We start from the raw sequence: 18,919 nt of genomic DNA, 5'->3' as shown, positions 1-18,919 counted from the left end.
TTGTGTATTTCTGATTATGGACTGAAAAGGGAAAAGACTTCACACAGCTGCTGGCTCGAGCACTTGTGGGAGAATGGTCCGAGTTTGTCTGTACATTGTACGAATGGATGTTCAGTTTCCTGTTGAAAGGATGGCAATACTTAATTCAGAGATAATAATACGGTAAATCATCAAACAGTGAATAAAAGTGTAAAAAATTGGCATATCCACAACCTTACAACATCAGTAAAAGGTTGCAAGGAATCAAAAGTGCCCATAATAAAGCAACTCATTGTTTATGATCTTAATTGGACTTCTCTAATTTTTATTCCCCTTCTCCTGGATAATATCTCAGGGTAATGTCTTGAGAAATCGGAATCAACTTGGTTTAAAATGTAAACAAAGCCTGACAGTTAACTGTCAGTCATCATTAACTGGCACATCCTTCGTGGTAATGCCTCTATCAATTAGAGTCGATTTGCCAAACAAGTATCACTGCCTGCAGTATAAATGTTATGTTTCTCCCTTAAAATGGTACTTCTGCAAATGGTGCTGATGGGTGCAAGACAAAAAACTTTAACAACATGTGTCTTTGTTTTCTGTACTGCCAAATCATTGTTTATTAAGGTAATGATAATCATCATGGCATATGCAAGGTAAAACTTAAGGTATAGTTCTCTAAAATTTGTTATTTCAACACATTTATGTACCAGGTTTCATGAAGCAAAATCCCTAATTTTGAGATCTTAAAAGTGAATTGCCATGTTTTAATTATCCATTTCTGAATTTGTCAGTTTGACTGTATCACCAACAGATTCTTCCAAGTTAGAAACTATGATTTTTGAGTTCTTGAATATGGGAATGTTTCTGTCTGATTTCTCCTGCTCTCAAGTATTGAGCTTGGCTCTAAAGACTACGAAAAGTCTGAATTGTAGCTTTTTGTCTTTTGTCACAAACTGGATTCAATTGGAGTTTGCATTACTTGATCCTCTCCAAATTGGAATAGCTTTGAAGTTGAAGGATAGGAGTAGGTTCGTTTTAAAACAATCATATGAGGCTGAAACAATTACCTCTGCTTTCCAAATGAGACTCCCAATGGTCTGTTTATCAATTCTAGCTTTTCTGATGGTAGAAAAATGTACGTTTTAAAAAAAAGAGAAATGTTTGAATTTAAGGTTGTTCTAGTTTCCAATGATAGAATCACTTGTATACCTATGGTCCACTCAGCTCTTGGATTGCAATTTCCATGCAAGATGAACAGTTTGAGCTCTGTTCAGGGTTAGTTTTGAGATTATCTGCCCTCCTCGTGAAATTGTCTACTTAAGCATAGCTTCTCCTCAGCCATTTCTTTCAGAATTCGTTGAATTTGTTAAGCACGCCAGTATCTCCAAGTAAATTTTAGGTGGTGTTTTAATGTTACGGAAGGATTAATATGATCCTAATGTTTTTGTTTCCAATAGATCTGCTCTTTGCACGTTACTGAAATCATTGATATCTTGAGATGTGATTTGCAGATGTTGCAATATGATACTTCGTCTGATATAAAACACCCTCTCTCTCTACTAACAGGTCCACATTAGTACTACCGGCTTAATAGTGACACCACCTCCCAGTAGTCCTGTGAATACAGTAGCTCCCTGTGCCTTCCCTCTGGAGGGTACCTACTCTGCTCCTGGGGTAAGTGTTATGTGCAATGAATCAATAAGTAATAAAGTACTAAATTAGAATGATCAATCTAATGGAATCAAGTCTTGATGAGGTATGTTGGATTTTGTGATACAAGTCTTTAATTGTGAATAATCTATTTAAGCTGGTCTCTTAAGAAGAGTGCAGGACCCCATAAATGATGGCTGTACTCAGGTTGATAGCAGAATGCTTTGTGCTGTGGTGGGCAACGATGTTAAAAGATAAATGAGTTGATTCAAATCCTACACCAGCTGAGGTTACTATGAAGGACTCTACTTCACAACCTCTCCCCTGACCCTCGGTACACCATCCCCATCTCTAAGGAGAGAGAGAGACTATATGGTCCAGTATGACTATGGCTGCTTTACTTTTTACAATTGTGTTAAGCTGTGGTTCAGGAGCTTTACTCTGACTGTCGAGGACAATGTTGAATTTGATGTTGAGCTGACAAGGTGCCTGTTTTATTTTAACCCCTCGGCTAGCTAGCTTTTTGTTTCTGCCGGTCTGTTTCATGGTCCTTCGACCCCTCGGACACCTGAAGTCATGACTTGCAGTGACTATCTCCAAATTGTCACTGCCCATCATCTTCGCAGCTCATTTACAGGTGTTCTAGAAGAGAAATGGATGTCTAAGAGGCCATGACCTCTTCTCTGATTGACCATATACAGAACAACCTTGATTATCCGAATGAGACGGTTGGGGAGTATTTTGTTCAGTACAGTTAGTAAGTTTGCAGATGACACCAAAATTGGAGGTGTAGTGGACAGCGATAAAGGTTACCTCAGATTACAACAGGATCTTGGTTAGATGGGCCAATGGGCTGAGAAGTAGCAGATATAGTTTAATTCAAATAAATGCGAGATGCTGCATTTTGAGAAAGCAAATCTTAGCAGGACTCATACGCTTAATGGTAAGGTCCTAGAGAGTGTTTCTGAACAAAGAGACCTTGGAGTGCAGGTTCATAGCTCCTTGAAAGTGGAATCGCAGTTAGATAGGATAGTGAAGGTGGTGTTTGGTATGCTTTCCTTTATTGGTCAGAGTATTGAGTACAGGAGTTGGGAGGTCATGTTGCGGAGGTCATGTACAGGACATTGGTTAGGCCACTGTTGGAATATTGCGTGCAATTCTGGTCTCCTTTCTATGTTGTGGAACTTGAAATGGTTCATAAAAGATTTACAAGGGTTTTGCCAGGGTTGGAGGATCTGAGCTACGGGGAGAGGCTGAACAGGCTGGGGCTGTCTTCCCTGGAGCATTGGACGCTGAGGGGTGACTTTATAGAGGTTTACAAAATTATGAGGGGCATGGATAGGATAAATAGACAAAGTCTTTTTCCTGGGGTGGTGGAGTCCAGAACTAGAGGGCATAGGTTTAGGGTGAGAGGGGAAAGATATAAAAGGAACCTAAGGGGCAACCTTTTCACGCAGAGGGTGGTCCGTGTATGGAATGAGCTGCTGAAGGAAGTGGTGGAGGCTGGTACAATTGCAACAATTGAAAGGCATTTGGATGGGTATATGAATAGGAAGGGTTTGGAGGGATATGGGCCGGGTGCTGGCAGGTGGGACTAGATTGGGTTGGGACATCTGATCAGCATGGACAGGTTGGACCGAAGGGTCTGTTTCCATGCTGTACATCTCTATGATTCTATAACTGATCGCTCGGATAACTGATCTGATGGTAAATAAGGGGTAATTCATGAGTGTCGGTTATCCAAACATGGTTACCCGCCAATACACGCCATAATGCTGTTTAACTGATAACTGAATGCTGAATTGCCTAATGCCATTTTTACACACCGAGACCTTGTTTGGATAATCCGAAATTCAGATAATTGATGTTTGAATAATCGAGGTTGTACTGTAGAAGGTCTTTTAGTATGCAGCCATCATCCAGCTGATAAATATTGCAGACATTGTTGACTTGCGCGTGTATTGGTAGTATTAGCTCACTCCAGAATCTGAGTTGGTGACCTTTTCCTGTAAAGTGACACTGATGATTCATCTGAAACAACAAATGTGGAAACTGTTCAGACTTTTCTCCTACCTAGCATATGCTATCCAGCCTTAGGAAGGAATACATGAAGATGTGGGTTTGGCAGACTGATAGAAGGATATTGGAAAACCTGACAAAAACTATAATCTATTTTCTTAAATACTTGGGTAGTTTTCGTTTGGATGATGTGACAGTCTCGGTTTCAGTGACCTCTTGGTGAAGCATTGCCTATTTCTTGTGTGAGGGGAGGACAAGAGGAGGAAAAAAAAGCCTTCCATCCAACCAGTTATTGAGTCATAGAGGCCAAGAGCATGGAAACAGGCCCTTCGATCCAACTCGTCCAGGCCAATCAGTTTTCCGAAACTGAACTAGCCCCATTTGCCTGCATTTGGCCTATATCCCTCTTGTCTTTTCCTATCAAATGTCTTTTAAATCCCTACCACTTCGTCTGGCAGCTCGTCCCATATACATATCACCCTTGGCGTGAAAAAGTTGACCCTCAGGTCATTTTTAAGTCTTTCTCCTCTCACTTTAAATACATATTCTCTACTCTGGGGAAAAGACCTTGGCTATTCACCTTATCTCTGCTTCTCATGATTCTATAAGTGTTGCTACATGATCAGAGATGCTGTAGAGTCGTAAAGCATAAGGCGTAGAAATAGACCTTTCAGTCGACCCAGTCCATGCTAACCATAATCCCAAACTAAACTTGTCTCACCTGCCTGTACTTGGCTCATATCCCTCCACATCTTTCCTATTCATGTACTTATCCAAATGTCTTTTAATTATTGTAATTGTACCCACATCCACCACTTCCTCTGGAAGCTCACTCCATACACAACCCACTCTCTGTAAAAAATAAACTTTCCCCGGTGTCCTATTAAATCTTTCACCACTCGCATTAAAAATATGTCGTCTAGTCTTGAAATCCCCAACCTGAGGGAAAAGACACCTGCCATTCATCTTATCTTGAGATATAGATAAGTTATCTAGTCATGATTGTGGCTGTTAATGGGCCTTGCTGTGTTAAGTGCTGTTGCATTTCCCACATTCTGGCTGTGAGAAACCAATAGATATCATGTAATAAACCTAAGTGTTCTTCCTTGTCTCTCGGCTGTTTTTACTTCTGTACTCCATGGTACAGGACATCAAAAGTTAATGCTTTGTACCCATTAATAGTCATTTCCTTATTAATGTGTGCGTTTATCAGTTCCTGTTTCACTTCTAGTCCATATGCCTTTTGAAGATTTCATTCGATCTGTGCAGACACTGAAGCTATGTATTCATTAAGCAACTGCCATTTCCTTCTCTACCATAATAGTCTGATAATGTTACTTTTTGTGGTCTCGGCTTAGCTAATTGATTTTCATGATTGATTTATACAAACCGCTTCTATTTCTGCTGGCATTACTGGCAAGTTTCTTTTATGCTGCCTCACCGTTCTCCTTACCTCTGTCCTTGTTTCTGTTTGTATGTAGATGGTATTTCTCATGATTCATTTGCATGACTGTATTTAGCACTGTCATATAATCTCTACAGTGTTGGGAAAAGGTCATTTGGCCCATAATGTTTGCACTAACCCTCTGAAGAGCTTCCCATCCAGACCCAGCTCCCTGCCTTATCCCCATAACCCTGCATTTACCGTGGCCTATCCACATAGCCTGCACATCCCTGGGCATCATGGGCAATTTTGCATTGCCAGTTGACCTATCCTGCACATCTTTGGACTATGGAAAGAAACTGGAGCGTCATATAGACTTGGGGAGAATGTGCAAAATTCATATAGACTGTCACCCAAGGTGAGAAGTGAACTCTGGGTCCCTGGCGCTGTGAAGCAGCAGTACTAACCATTGAACCACCATGTCGCATACAAGTTCAGTCTTTTTGAACTGAATCTCTTATGATTTTAATCCTAATCCTGAAGAAACAAAAATAAAATGTTGGAAACACTCAGCAGGTCAGGCAGATGAGTTAACAATGTAGCTATAGCACAATATATAGCAGGAGTAGGAAATTGATCCTCCTCCACCTTTGCAGCTTATGTTGAGCTTCACCTCCACTTTCCTGCCAGCTCCCCATATCCCTGTTCCCTGAGAACCCAAAATACCCGTCCAACCCAGCCATGAATATATCCAAGGTTGAAGCATCTGTAACTTTGTAGAGAATTTCCAAGATTCACAACTTGTGAAGTAATTCCTCTTCGTCTCAGTTGGAAATGATTACTCCCTTATCCTGAGAATGTGTCCCAGCAATTTAGCTTATCTGATCAACAGAAACAAACTCTTAGCAGTGACCCTATCAAATCACTTCAGAATCTTTATTTTTAAGATTCCAGGATCTGCAGTTCTTTGTCTTTATTTTTAAGAACTGCGGATCCTGGAAATATGAAACAAACAGAGATTCTGGTGATGCGCAGCAGATCAGGCAGCATCTGAGGTAAAAAGTGAAGGACGATGGACTCAAAACGTTAACCCTGGTTTATGATGCAAAGTGACACCGACAGCACAGGTTCAAATCGGGCACTGGCTGACTAAGGTTACCATGAAGGTGTCAATCTCACCTTTGCCTGAGACGTGGTGACCCCAGTTTAAACTCGTCACCAGTCGCATGTCTTTCATGAGGGAGTAGCTTGTGATTTGAAGCTATAGTGATTGAACCTTTTTACATCATTGGACAACCCCCCCTCACCGCTGGGACCAATCTAATGAATGTGGGCTGTACTGCATCCAGAAGAAGGACAAACTTTTCAAAGTGTATATACCAAAACTGCACAGATGTGGTCTCCAAATTCCTGCAATCTCGTCCCCTCAACTAGAAAATATAACCTATAAGCAACGATTAAGACAAATGGGAGATGGAAGGAATTTCGTGATTGTGTACAAAAAAAACAAAATTGCTTCATGAGTCAAGGTAATGCTAAAATGACTAACATGATATCACCTGAAATGATGGGATAAAGGATATTGAGAGAAACTAAATAAATGAGGCAGAAAATATGTGAATAGCAGAGTTGGTCATACATAGGAGCTGAACAAACTGACTCTGGAGACCAATGTACAGTCACCAAAATCCCATCAAAAAAAAAATCAGAGCTAAAGTTAAGATTGGAAATTATTGGAGTCAGTATTCAGGCCAGAAGATTCCAAATGTCCAATGATCAGTTTGGATGCTGTTCCAACAGTTAGGAAGGCCAAGGAAAGAAGTTGCATTGGGAGTAGAAATCAAATCTAAAATAACAGCTAAAGAAGATTTCAGTTACAATTGATGACAGTGAGTGTGTTTGGGAGTTAGAAAGAAAAGTGGAGCGAAGGCCACAATCCAATCAGCCAAAATCTTACTGAATGGTGACATAGGTTGGAGGTGCCAAATGGCGCATTCCTTCTATTCCTTATCTTCTTCAATAAAGAGACCACCTAATCTGTGATTTGTCTTCCACTGTGGAGTTGTGAATTTTTGGGATTCTCTACTCCACAGAGTTCCAGGTGCTCCAGCCTTGAGTATATTTCTGGTGAGGCCGGTTGAGTATCTTGGGTTCTCAGGGAACCCCTTGGACACTTTCTGAAAAGCGTTGAATGGCCAATTGTGGTATATCTTGTACGAATGAAAAGAGAGTAGGTGTCAGAACAGGCAAGTCCTTTTGGAAATAAGGGAGAGTTTGGCACGATACACTTGGTCATATAACATGAGATGAACAATGGATCGATTCTCCTTCAGCTCTGCTCACTGGCATCCACTGTTTAGAACTGTGTGATTTCACGTGGATCCTTGTTACATCTATGTTATGCCAAGTAGACTTTATTTCAGGTCTGTTGGAATGCACCTTTTCTGCAATTAGTAGTGTATCAATGACTCTATTCGCTAGGTTTCAAATTTCCCATTCCTGACCTTACCTGATCCATCTGATTTTTCTCTTTCCTGCTTCAACTTTTCATTGTCTCTAGGGATGGGCTGACACCAATTGCAAGTGCACTGATTCCAAGAAGTGCATGCATTATACTTCAGCACTTCACCTGTAAGAAACCCATTTCGGATCATTTCTGCTCGTCACTTTCTTAATCTGATTTCTTGCTTTAGTTTTATACACTTCTTATCATTGTACTCATTATACCCTTTGCCCTTGATTTTTTTTTTCTCTTACCTCTGCCTTTTACTGTTTCTGTAGCCTTCTATTTCCTCTGCCTTAAGATATGCTGATGAATCTCACCTCAAATGAGGTCCTAATTAGTTTATTTCATACTTCTTTCTAAAGTAAAATTTTTGAGTTTTGGCATGAATTTAAGTTACGGTTGACTGAAAGATTCAGCTAAGCATGAACTGCCTTTGGAGTAGGCAGAGTGGAGAGTCATGTGAACCAGCTGCCAGCACTCACTGAAGAGGTAGGATAAATATTTAACTAGATTACATCCTGTGTTCACAGTTAATGCTCCAGCTTTCTAATGATAAGCTGCAGTCAGCTGATCAGCAAGACACCCAGGTGTTTTTAACAAGCAATGCCTGATTAAAGGGTAACCTAATTAGACAGCAACTATTCCGAGATCTGTCAGGTTTAAACATATATCATTATGAAAAGGTATTAAATTGAAGCCTTCTGACTAGTTGATTGTCATGGTGTCTGTGGGTAAATAGGACTGAAGCATTGCAACAACTGAAGTGGGAGAAATATGACAGTGTTTGAAGTGACAGACTTGTCACTGCTCCTGGGAATTGTTGAGAAGGCAAGATTTAATTTAAATTGCTTTTGCAAATGTGTTTGAAGTGCCAAAATAATAGTTTGTCTCAGTGACTATGTTCCTGAACTTTGTGTCAATTGTAATGTAGGAATTTCCAGGGTTTGCTTTTGTACACTATATTTGAATCACATATAAAGAATCAGAAATTCTTCATGTTCACAGCAATAGAGACAAAAGGCAGAAGTATTAGCTTGACTTATCATTTGAAAGACCTCAGTCCTTTTTTGCTTCCATCTGACCTCCTATGTTTTTGCATGGTAATTCATGGCAAAGTACAGTGAGGAATTGTGATGGGGTCCTTGATGGTAATGCTGCCCTGAATATTTTTACAACCACCCCCCCCTTTCAACTTCCATTGGATTCCCTAAATGTGCAGATGATTTGGCAAACAGAGTAGAGACGGCATGAGAAAACATTTCTTTACACAGCAACGTGTTGTGATCTGGACATGGCACAGTGGTTAGCACCGCTGCCTTACAGCGCCAGGGGCCTGGGTTCAATTCCACCCTGAGGCGACTGTGTGGAGTTTGCCCACCCCCCTCCCCCATAGTCCAAAGATATGCAGGTTAGATGGATTGGATGTGGAAAATGCAGGGTTACGGAGATTTTGGTTTTGGGTGGGGGGTGGAGTCTTGGTGGAATGATGTTAGGATGATCTGTGTGAGCTTGATGGGCTGAATGGCATCCTTCCTCACTGTAGGGATTCTATTCTATGAATTTTTTTTGTTAATGGGATATGGACATCGCCAGCAAAATGAAGTATTTATTGATTGTCTCTAAGTACCCATGGGGTAGTTAAGAGTCAACAACCTTGCAGGAGTCACATATAGGCCAAACCAGGTGAGCATGGCACATTTCCTTCTCTAAAGGACCTCAGCGAACCAGATGTTTATTTGTGACAGTTGATGGTGATTAGACCAGCATTTCTTATTCCAGATTAATCTTCAGTTTAAATTTCATTCTCTGTCATGGTAGGATTTGAAGCCATGTCCCCAAAGGATTGTACTGGGTTTCTGGATTGCTAGTCCAGTGACATTATCACAATGCATTACCTCCCCGAAACTGCCCTGGGGAGGATGATGATGAGCGGTGGTCTCGTCTTGCTGCAGTGCTTGGGCTGCCTGACATATTGTAATTAACTTTAAAAAGGGAGTTGGATGAATTATTTGAGGAAAATAAATGACAAGACAATGCAGAAAGTGCAGGGAAGCTCCACCAAAGAGGCAGGATATGTCAAATGGCTGCCTCCCGTGCTGTATCATTCTGTGATTTTATTAAAAAGTGATAGGGCAGACGTTGTTATAGGGGTAACACTGGTGAACAAGTAATCCAGAGCCCTAGGTGTTGGTGGACTTGAATTCAGCCATGATAGGTGGTGAAAGTGAAATAAAAACCTGGAACTTAAAAAAGAACTAGCCTAATGGTGACATTGTCATAAGAACACATCTGGTGCACTGTTGTCCTATAGGTGAGGAAATCTGTCATTTGCACTGATCTTCAAGGACAGTTTGAGATTCGCAACAAATATATTTTAGATTTCACAAATACAACATCAACTGCAAGAGTTAAATGGTTTTGAATTTATACGAAGCTTCACATTGACCAATAATTTAAAGACTAGGTGTTACAGAATCATCGGGGTTATGTCAAGGGTGGCAAACTCCAGTCGTCATGAGCTGGTGATCCATCCATATCCAATATACATGTACATTAAGACTGTGCTGTATTTTCTGACCCAGCAGACTTGCACAGAAAGCTTAAGTAACTAGAATTCAGAGATTGCACAGTCTGGAGCAGCAGGTTCTTTGTTGTCAGACATCTCATGGTGCGAAGAATCAACACTGGCATTGGGTAATGTTGGCAGCCAACAGTTAAAAAACATTATTGCTGAATGATTGTGACCAGTGAATGCTAAGCACATTCCAACTGATTTTTTAACAAAGTGACAACTTATTGATTTACACGGATTTCTCTCCTGAAGGAACTTGCCATTTTGGAGATTCTCCCAGCGTCACGTACTTCTGTCTTTAACATTGCTTTCTCAAGCAAATGTTTTACAAGACACGTTGACAGTGCTTCTGCAAGGATAATGTGGGTATCCAGACTGAGAACAATGCAAGTTTGAGGAAGATTTCTAATACCAGTCTCAAAGCAAAACTAAAATGTCCCTTTAAAGTTTTTTTTAGGTAAATGTCAGTGAGTGCAGAATACCTGCTTCATCAAATGTATATATCAATTGATATGTTTGCTTTGATTTCTATTGCTGTATGTAATGCAGAAAGCAGAGACTCTATATAAAATATTATGTCCATCACACAGCTTTTTACTTTGCTGGCGCAAAAATAGAGAAAACTTGTGTTTTCTCCTGGATGGTTTGATTGCCTGGGGAAGTTGGAGAGATATTTCCCTGCCTTTCTCAACTCCCAGGAGATTGAGTGGCAGTGGGGAGCTGTGTGGGTGGAAGAGAAAGTAGTATTTAGCTGTGATGCTCCAACTATAGCAATCTGGGGCAGGCTAATGGACCCAGTTGGTCTTTTCGTACCTGTTAATTTCATATCTTTGTAATTTGAATTCTTTGCAATGTTTAAAAGGTTACAATTGACACATTCATGCCTGGCTTCATGCTTCCTGCAAGGTAATTTGGTGGTGTATGCGCACACATTTATATTAGTGTGTCAGATTTCCCAGGAGTGTCAGTGTACAGAGCTGTAGCGGAGAGGGAAATCTGTTCTTAATCAGCAAGTGGTTACATTAATCAGCAACTATAACTGAACTATTCTTATTAAAAGAGCTTCATTCATGTAGACAAAGTGGCATAACAAAGGATTGCAGCTATTCATGAGTCACCATTATTCAGGTCTGATTGCTGACCCTCATGATGGTATAACTTCAAAGCCTCCTGCATGTTAATGGAGGCATTGAAAAGGACAATGATAGGCCAGTCATTGTGATCAGTGTGTCATGGCTTTCACTGTGCTGTGTATCAAAGCCTGCTGCCAGGTGGTGAATGGATAGGTTTCATCCTTGTCTCTTGGGTGTGGAACATTTGAATTAGGATATGCATTAGGTTACACTTGAAGGCCAAATGTTTTGTTGCATTGGGTTACATTTTTACTCCTGTTAATAATACTTAGATTAGCAATTGGGATGACTAAATAAATCTGGAATCTCTGTAATGATGAACTTGACTGTAGGACAATTGCACATTTCCACACAGTAGTATATTAGCTTAAAGGTCATATGTTTCTCATTTTTACTTGCACAACTCATTGACTGAACTGACACTCTAATAGGTTACACTTTCAACACATTTTGTCCACATTAAAACTTAGTGGAATGGTGTTCCAAAAACCAAGTAAGAAATTGCTGGTATCTGTGCAGAGAAAACCGAATGAATGTTTCTGCTCCACCGATCCTCCTTCATTTCTCGTTTCAGATTTCTAATATCTGCAGTTCTTGAAGATTAGGTAAATAGAAAGAGGTTAAATAGTTTGAGAATGTGAATTGACTTTATTAAACAAAAAGTTGGTAGGTATTAGTTAAAGGAGATGAAAAATGTGTTGCTGGAAAAGCGCAGCAGGTCAGGCAGCATCCAAGGAGCAGGAGAATCGACGTTTCGGGCATAAGCTCTTCTTCAGGTATTAGTCAAAGTAATCATCGTTTAAAAATCCAACTGGCTTGCTGGTGTCCTTCAGGGAAGGGAGCTTGCCTCTCCTCTCCAATTTAACCAAAGTGAGAGTCCAATTCCACTCCTGTTTGTGAGTGTTACTTAAAAAGAGAAGGATAAGCCTGACCACTGTGGCCACTCAGCTTAATCTTGATGGTGGGTGAAAGTGAGGTCTACACATGCTGGAGATCCGAGTCAAGACGTACGGCGCTGGAAAACCATAGCAGGTCAGGCAGCATCTGAGGAGCAGGAGAGTCCACGCTTCAAGCATGAGCTGATGAAGAGCTTACGCTCGAAATGTCAACTGTCCTGTTCCACGGATGATGCGTAACTGGCTGTGTTTTTCCAGCACCGCACTTTTTGACTTTAATCTTGGTGATGGACAAGCGGCAACAGCCTGGAACAATCTTAATTTAGTAGCACGGATTTGTTTAAGCAAAATTCAGTTTTTCCAACTTAAGTTGCCTCACAGCACCAGAGACCTGGGTTCAATTCCAGCCTCAGGTGACTGACTGTGTGGAGTTTGCACATTCTCCCCGTGTCCCCGTGGGTTTCCTCTGGGTGCTCCAGTTTCCTCCCACAGTCCAAAAATGTGCAGGTCAGGTGAATTGGCCATGCTAAACTGCCCGTAGTGTTAGGTGAAGGGGTAAATGTATGGGTGGGTTGCGCTTCAGCGGGCCGGTGTGGACTTGTTGGGCCGAAGGGCCTGTTTCCACACTGTAAGTAATCTAATCTAAGTTCTTTGGAGTAAAAGACCAAGTTAATGAAAGTGTGTGGGTGATCTCTACTGTTGACTTCAAAAAGGCATGTAGTTATGTACTAATTAATATATTTATCAGTCAAGATAAGAACCACAAAACTTAAAAGATTGGGACAATGGATGAAAAAATTGCTCGGACAAAGCAGAATGTACGTGTGACCAAGGGTAGTTTACAGTGGGCATGCCCAGGGGTCACACTGGAATATCCAATACAATGATGAGGAATCTTCCCTTGGATATATGGGGCATAGTTTCAAAGTTTACAGATGGTGCAATCCTTGCAATTAGGTGGGTAGCAATAGACTATAGAACAATGTAGACTGGTAATATTGACATGCAAATTTAACACAATAGTGTGATGTGATCCATTTTGGTAAGGAGCATTATGAACTAACTGGTACTGGTCAAAGGTGGATGAAAGGAAAGACGTTGGTGAATATGTACACAAATCTTTGAAGGTGCCAGGCCAAATTGAGAAGACTGTTTAACAAGAAAAACTTGTGGGATCCTTGACTTTCCTACTTTTGTACTGTATTCCTGTGTGAATAAAGTTCTACAAAACCTGTGAAATCACTGCTAGATCTCAGCTGGAGTATGTTGTTCAACTCAGGGCGACAGACCTTTGGAAATATTTCAAGGCCTTAGTACTGAGAAGACTTTGAAGAAATAAGTCCTTTATCGCAGGGTTGAGGTGAATTAGCCTTTTGTGATTTACTTTTAATGCAGTTGTGTCTTTTCTTAAGTGGTCTCATCAATGCTCTGTACAACTGTAGCAAAGCATCACAACTTTTATATTCCATTCCCTTTAAAATAATCGGCAACTTTTCATTTGTTTTACTAGCCACTTTCTGTACCTGCACCCTAACTTTCTGTGACCCATGTTACAGGGGATCCAGATCCTCTGTACCAATCTCTTTTGTTTAAACAGCATGCTTTTCTGTTTTTCCTGATAAGACAAATGTGCACATCTTTGCACAGTATACTCCATCTGACAGATGTTTGCCTGCTAACACAACCTATCTACTTCTGACAACTTGTTTTCCTCCCTAGATGGAGTCTGTTTGGCCCATTTTGTCTGTGCTGGTGCAAGGGAACCATCTGATTTTATGGAATTTTCATGTTTTGGTCTGCAATCTTGTACAGTTTCAGTTCCCATCATCCTTTCAATTAGTGTGTTGCAAAACCCAACCACCTATGATCTCTAAGCTTTCCTTTTCACTTCTTTCCCCTCCAATGTTCCCACCATCCATTTTGTGAAACAATCCATCAGTTACTTGAAATTAGTTAACATGAATTATTTTATTGATCTCTCTCTGCTCAGGCAAATAGGTCCTTTTCACCCACTCATAATTACGTGCCAAAATTTGATAGACCTATTTAGTATTCCCTCCGCTTTCAAAGGAAGCAATCCCAGCCTACCCAGTCCTCCTGATTATTTAAAGTTCTCTATTCCTGGCAACATCCTTTATGGGCTTTCTCATTACCCTCTGTAGATTTCATCCTTCCTATCATGTGGCGACCATAATTGTATGTAGGACTGTAGCTATGGTCAAACTTGTCCCATTTACAGGTAGTTCTGACATAACCTCCGTGCTCATAGTAGGGTCAAGGAGAATCTAACTGGCTTCTACAAATACATTAAGGACAAAAGGGTAACTAGGGAGAGATTAGGGCCTCTTAAAAATCAGCAAGGCCACCTTGTGTGGAACTGCAAGAGATGGGGGAGATACTAAGCGAGTATTCTGCATCAGTATTTACTGTGCAGAAGGACATGGAAGTTGGAGATTGAGGCGAAATAAATAGCAACAACTTGAAAACTGTCCGTATTACAGAGAAGGTGATGCTGGATGTCTTAAAACACATAAAGGTGCATAAATCCCTGGGACCTGACCAGGGTGCACCTTAGAATTCTGTGGGAAGCTAGGAAAGAGATTATTTGACCCGTTGCTGAGATTCTTGTGTCATTGAAAGCCACAGCCAGAAGACTAGAGGTTGACAAATGTGGTGCCACTGTTTAAGAAAGGTCATAAGGAAAAGCCAGGGAACTTTGGAACAGTGAGCCTGGCATGAGTCGTGGGCAAGTTGTTGGAGGGAATCCTGAGGGGCAGGATTTCCATGTACTTGGAGAGACCGTGACAGATTAGGGTTAGTCAATCTGGTTTTGTGCATGGGAAATCATGTCTCATGAACTTGATTGAGTTTTTTTTGAAGAAGTAATAAAGGGAATTGATGAGAGCAGAGCAGTGGATGTGACCTATCAGTAAGGCATTCAGCTGTGTTATTCATGGGAGACTGGTTAGCAAGTTTAGATCACATGGAATAGAGGGCGAACTAGCTATTTGGTACAGAACTGACTCAAAGGTAGAAGGTGGTGGAGGGTTGCTTTTTAGACTGGAGGCCTGTGACCAGTATTGTGCCATAAGGATCTGTGTTGGATCCACTGCCTTTTCATCATTTATGTAAATGATTTGGATGTAAACGTAGGAGGCATGGCTAGTAAGTTTGCACGTGACATCAAAATTGGAGGTGGAGTGGACAGCCAAGAAGGTTACCTCTGATTGAAACAGGATCTTGATCAGATGGGCCAGTGGGCTAAGGAGTGGCAGATGGATTTTAATTCCGATCAATGTGAGTTGTTGCATTTTGGAAAAGCGAATCAGGGCCGGTCTTATACACTTAATGGTAAGATCCTGGGGAGTGTTAGTGAACAAAGAGACCTTGTTCAGGTTCATAGTTCCTTGAAAGTAAAGTCACAGTTAGATAGGATGGTGAAGAAGGCATTTGATATGTTTGCATTCATTGGTCATTGCGTTGAGTATGGGAGTTGGGAGATTGTGTTGCAGCTGTAGAGGACATTGGTTAGGCCACTGTTGGAATATTGTGCTCAGTTCTGGTCTCCTTCCTATCAGAAGGATGTTGTGAAACTTGAAAAGGTTCAGAAAAGATTGACAAGGATGTTACTAGCGTTGGAGGGTTTGAGAGCTACCAAGAGAGGCTGAATAGGCTGGGGCAAGATTAGAGCTGGGCAGGATAGACTGGATCTAGAAACTGGTATGAGAAACAGAAACTGAACAATGGGCTACCTTCAAATGAGGAGATTGTTCAGGTACCGTGGTGGTATACTCCCTTAGCTAGGAAATCTAGAACAAACAAGAAAAGATTTACAGTTATATTTGCGGGTTTGAGCTATAGGGAGAGGCTGAATACGCTGGGGCTGTTTTCCCTGGAGCGTTGGAGGCTGAGGGGTGACCTTTTAGAGGTTTATAAAATTGTAAAGAGCATGGATAGAGTACATAGAGGTCTTTTTCCTGGGGTAGGGGAGTCCAGAACTAGGGGCATAGGTTTAAGGTGAGGGGGAAAGATTTGGTGAGAGGGGAAAAATTTAAAAGGGACTTAAGGGGCAACTTTTTCAAACAGAAGGTGGTGCATGTATGGAATGAGCTGCCAGAGGAAGTGGTGGAGGCTGGTATAGTTACAATATTTAAAAGGCATCAGGTGGGTATTTGAACAGGAAAGGTTTAAAGGGATTATGGGCCAAATGCTAGCAAATGGGATTAGGTTAATTGAGGATATCTGGTCGGCATGGACAAGTTGGTTCAATGGGCCTGTCTCCATGCTGTACCTCTCTGAGAATGGGTGGCGGACATGGAGAGATGGTTCCACTCATGATTTCCTTGGGAGGCAGGCAGAATGAATGGAAACTATGTCATTGATTCTCTCTAATATACTTTGCTGGTAGTTCATTTTTCATTGATGTAAAATTCAGCCCTCTTTAAAAATTTAATACATTGGAAAGTTTAGCATACGAATGTGCAATTCTTGATAACTGCTGTTGCATTTGCTAAGAGCTTGGCAACATTAAGGATTTTAAGCAGTAGGATGTGACCTAAATGATCAGTGTAGCAATGGTTCTCAGGCTTATTAAAATTGGATGTGAGTCTCTTTTAGAGGAAAATGCGTCAAAGGATTTTTATTTTTAATCTTCTGCTTTAATGTTTGTATACGAAGCTCCAGTTCTGGGTAAAAAGCAGCTAATCTATCTCCAAGATCTGGAAGGCAGTGCAGCAAACTGCAGTTGACCACAATATTTTGTTGTCCTTGAGATGTTAGTTAGTGTTAACCTGCTTTCTAAATGTTCGTGAGCATCTTGCACTGAGCAGTATTACTGTTTGAAAACCGAGCTTATTTTTTCCTGCTGACTGCCTTTCAATGAGTTGCTGGAACATGCAGTGTGAGGCTAGGCACGTAGAAACCTATCATGTGTTACCTTGTCTTGGCATTGCACACACAATCACCGCAACCTCTGTCCACCATTCCCTGCTCTCCTTTCCTCATCGCCCATGATCGTACAGTTTCCAAGGGGGACCAGAGAAAGAAAATTAGGTCAGTTTTGGAAAAGCAGAACAAGATAGCACAAATAAAATGAGATAATTACCCTGTGCTGTGGAATTTCTTTGTTTGGCAGAAAGGCCAAACTGGTCTACTTTCAATCTGCTCTATCCTGGCAGACTGTAAAAACTGACCAAATTGTCTCCATTTCTTCTCCACAACACACACGCATACAAAACCACAGAAATATTCTTCACCCACTTCAGTGATGAATGTCTAAAGAAGGACCAGGAAGCGATGTGAGGGTCAACCAAACCTATCCCTTCAAATTGTGATTGCTTCACATCCAGTTAATGGTAGTTATTCTAGAATAGTGAAGGCTCGTAGAGGTGCTCAAAAAGTGTGAAGAACTTTGCTAGGCTACCCAGAGATGAGGTTTTCAAAACTGGATGCAAGTACAAAATAAGAACTAACCAATCCAATCATGTTTCCGCATTGATTGTGGGACCACAAAAAGTTTTTTTTTTCAAAAGGAGAGTGTGATTGCATTCAAGGAACGGCTAGTTTTGTATGGGAGGGAGAGTGGAAGGAAGTATATTCCTGTATTGAAATAAGGAACAGAAGATTTTTGTTCAGCTTAAAACTTGGCATATTGCAGTAATCTGTTTCTGACCTGGATTGCTGTGTCAATATCCAAGCCTAACAGATGCCTTGTGTTTCTGCAGGAGAATTACCCACCGCTGCCTCCACCACCACCTTCGAATGCTGTCGTAACCACCTCGGCATCTAGTGCTCCACGGCCAACATTGGCACCAGCAGACCAGGTGGCACATCCAAGGCCTCAAGCGCGGCCAAATATGTAAGATGAATGAATATTAAAAGCAATGTCCTGAACCTCCTGGTTGGCTCCTGTTGAGAAATTAGCCTTTGCATTTCCAAATAGCAGCCCTTTTTAGTTTCACCACAGAAGGTGGTGGTGATGTTTTCTCCCATTTGTTAATTTATTTGTAAATATTTAACCTTGAAAACTAATGGATGTGTTTCAGTGAACTTTGGTGTATGCAGACAGAGTGTAGCCTACAATGAATTTTTGGCCAAGACCCAGATTTGCATCCTCTTTTTAAAAAGTTCTATTAACATTGGAAAGTGGGACACGTGAACTTTTCTTTCAAATGTTGTAGTTGGCTGAACCAGAATGTTGTCGAGAGTGTGATGCTGGAAAAGCACAGCAGGTCAGGCAGCATCCGAGGAGCAGGAGAATCGACGTTTCGGGCAAAAGCCCTTCATCAGGAAACTTTCTCCTTTTGATCCAGAATGTTGCCGATGTCTCAGCTGCTCTGCTGTAATTTCTCGCAGCTGTCAAAATGTGAGCAGGATTTTCAGAGCAAGCTGCTTTGAAGGTTCCTCAGTGAGATGGACACTCTTAATAACAAGATTTGTAGTTTACTTTGTCATTACAGAGCACCAGACAGGCAGAGAGAAACCTCAGGAAGAGTTGCTTCAGTGAAATAATGTTGAGCGAACAGTGTTGTGGTATTGCACACACTCCATTGAATGAACTCTTCATTTGTTTTAAACTCTAACAATTTCTTGTTGTGGAATTGGCAGGAGTCCCCAGTGAAATATGGAATTTACAACTCAACAGTGGACTATCTATCCCACTGAACTGTCTTCATCTTTATGTTCCATATGAGTCTTGTCATTCCAACTATTTTATTTCACCAAATACTTCTGTATATTTCTCCCTCGTGCACTTAATTAAGTCCTGTGAAATACATC

General features: G+C 41.1%; 1 protein-coding gene across 1 annotated transcript in view; it reads left to right on the top strand.

Moving 5' to 3' along the window:
- Nucleotides 1–18,919, top strand: part of LOC140486967 (E3 ubiquitin-protein ligase SH3RF1-like) — a 132,425-nt gene that overhangs the window by 87,662 nt on the left and 25,844 nt on the right. Inside the window, exons 8-9 of the mRNA XM_072586239.1 lie at nucleotides 1,549–1,656; nucleotides 17,866–17,999. Of these exons, the coding sequence (XP_072442340.1) occupies nucleotides 1,549–1,656; nucleotides 17,866–17,999 (242 nt within the window). The remainder of the gene's footprint in view (nucleotides 1–1,548; nucleotides 1,657–17,865; nucleotides 18,000–18,919) is intronic.

This window comes from Chiloscyllium punctatum, chromosome 2, assembly GCF_047496795.1.
Source record: "Chiloscyllium punctatum isolate Juve2018m chromosome 2, sChiPun1.3, whole genome shotgun sequence".
Classification (NCBI taxonomy): Eukaryota; Metazoa; Chordata; class Chondrichthyes; order Orectolobiformes; family Hemiscylliidae; genus Chiloscyllium; species Chiloscyllium punctatum.
This window is presented reverse-complemented; position numbering and strand designations above follow the sequence as displayed.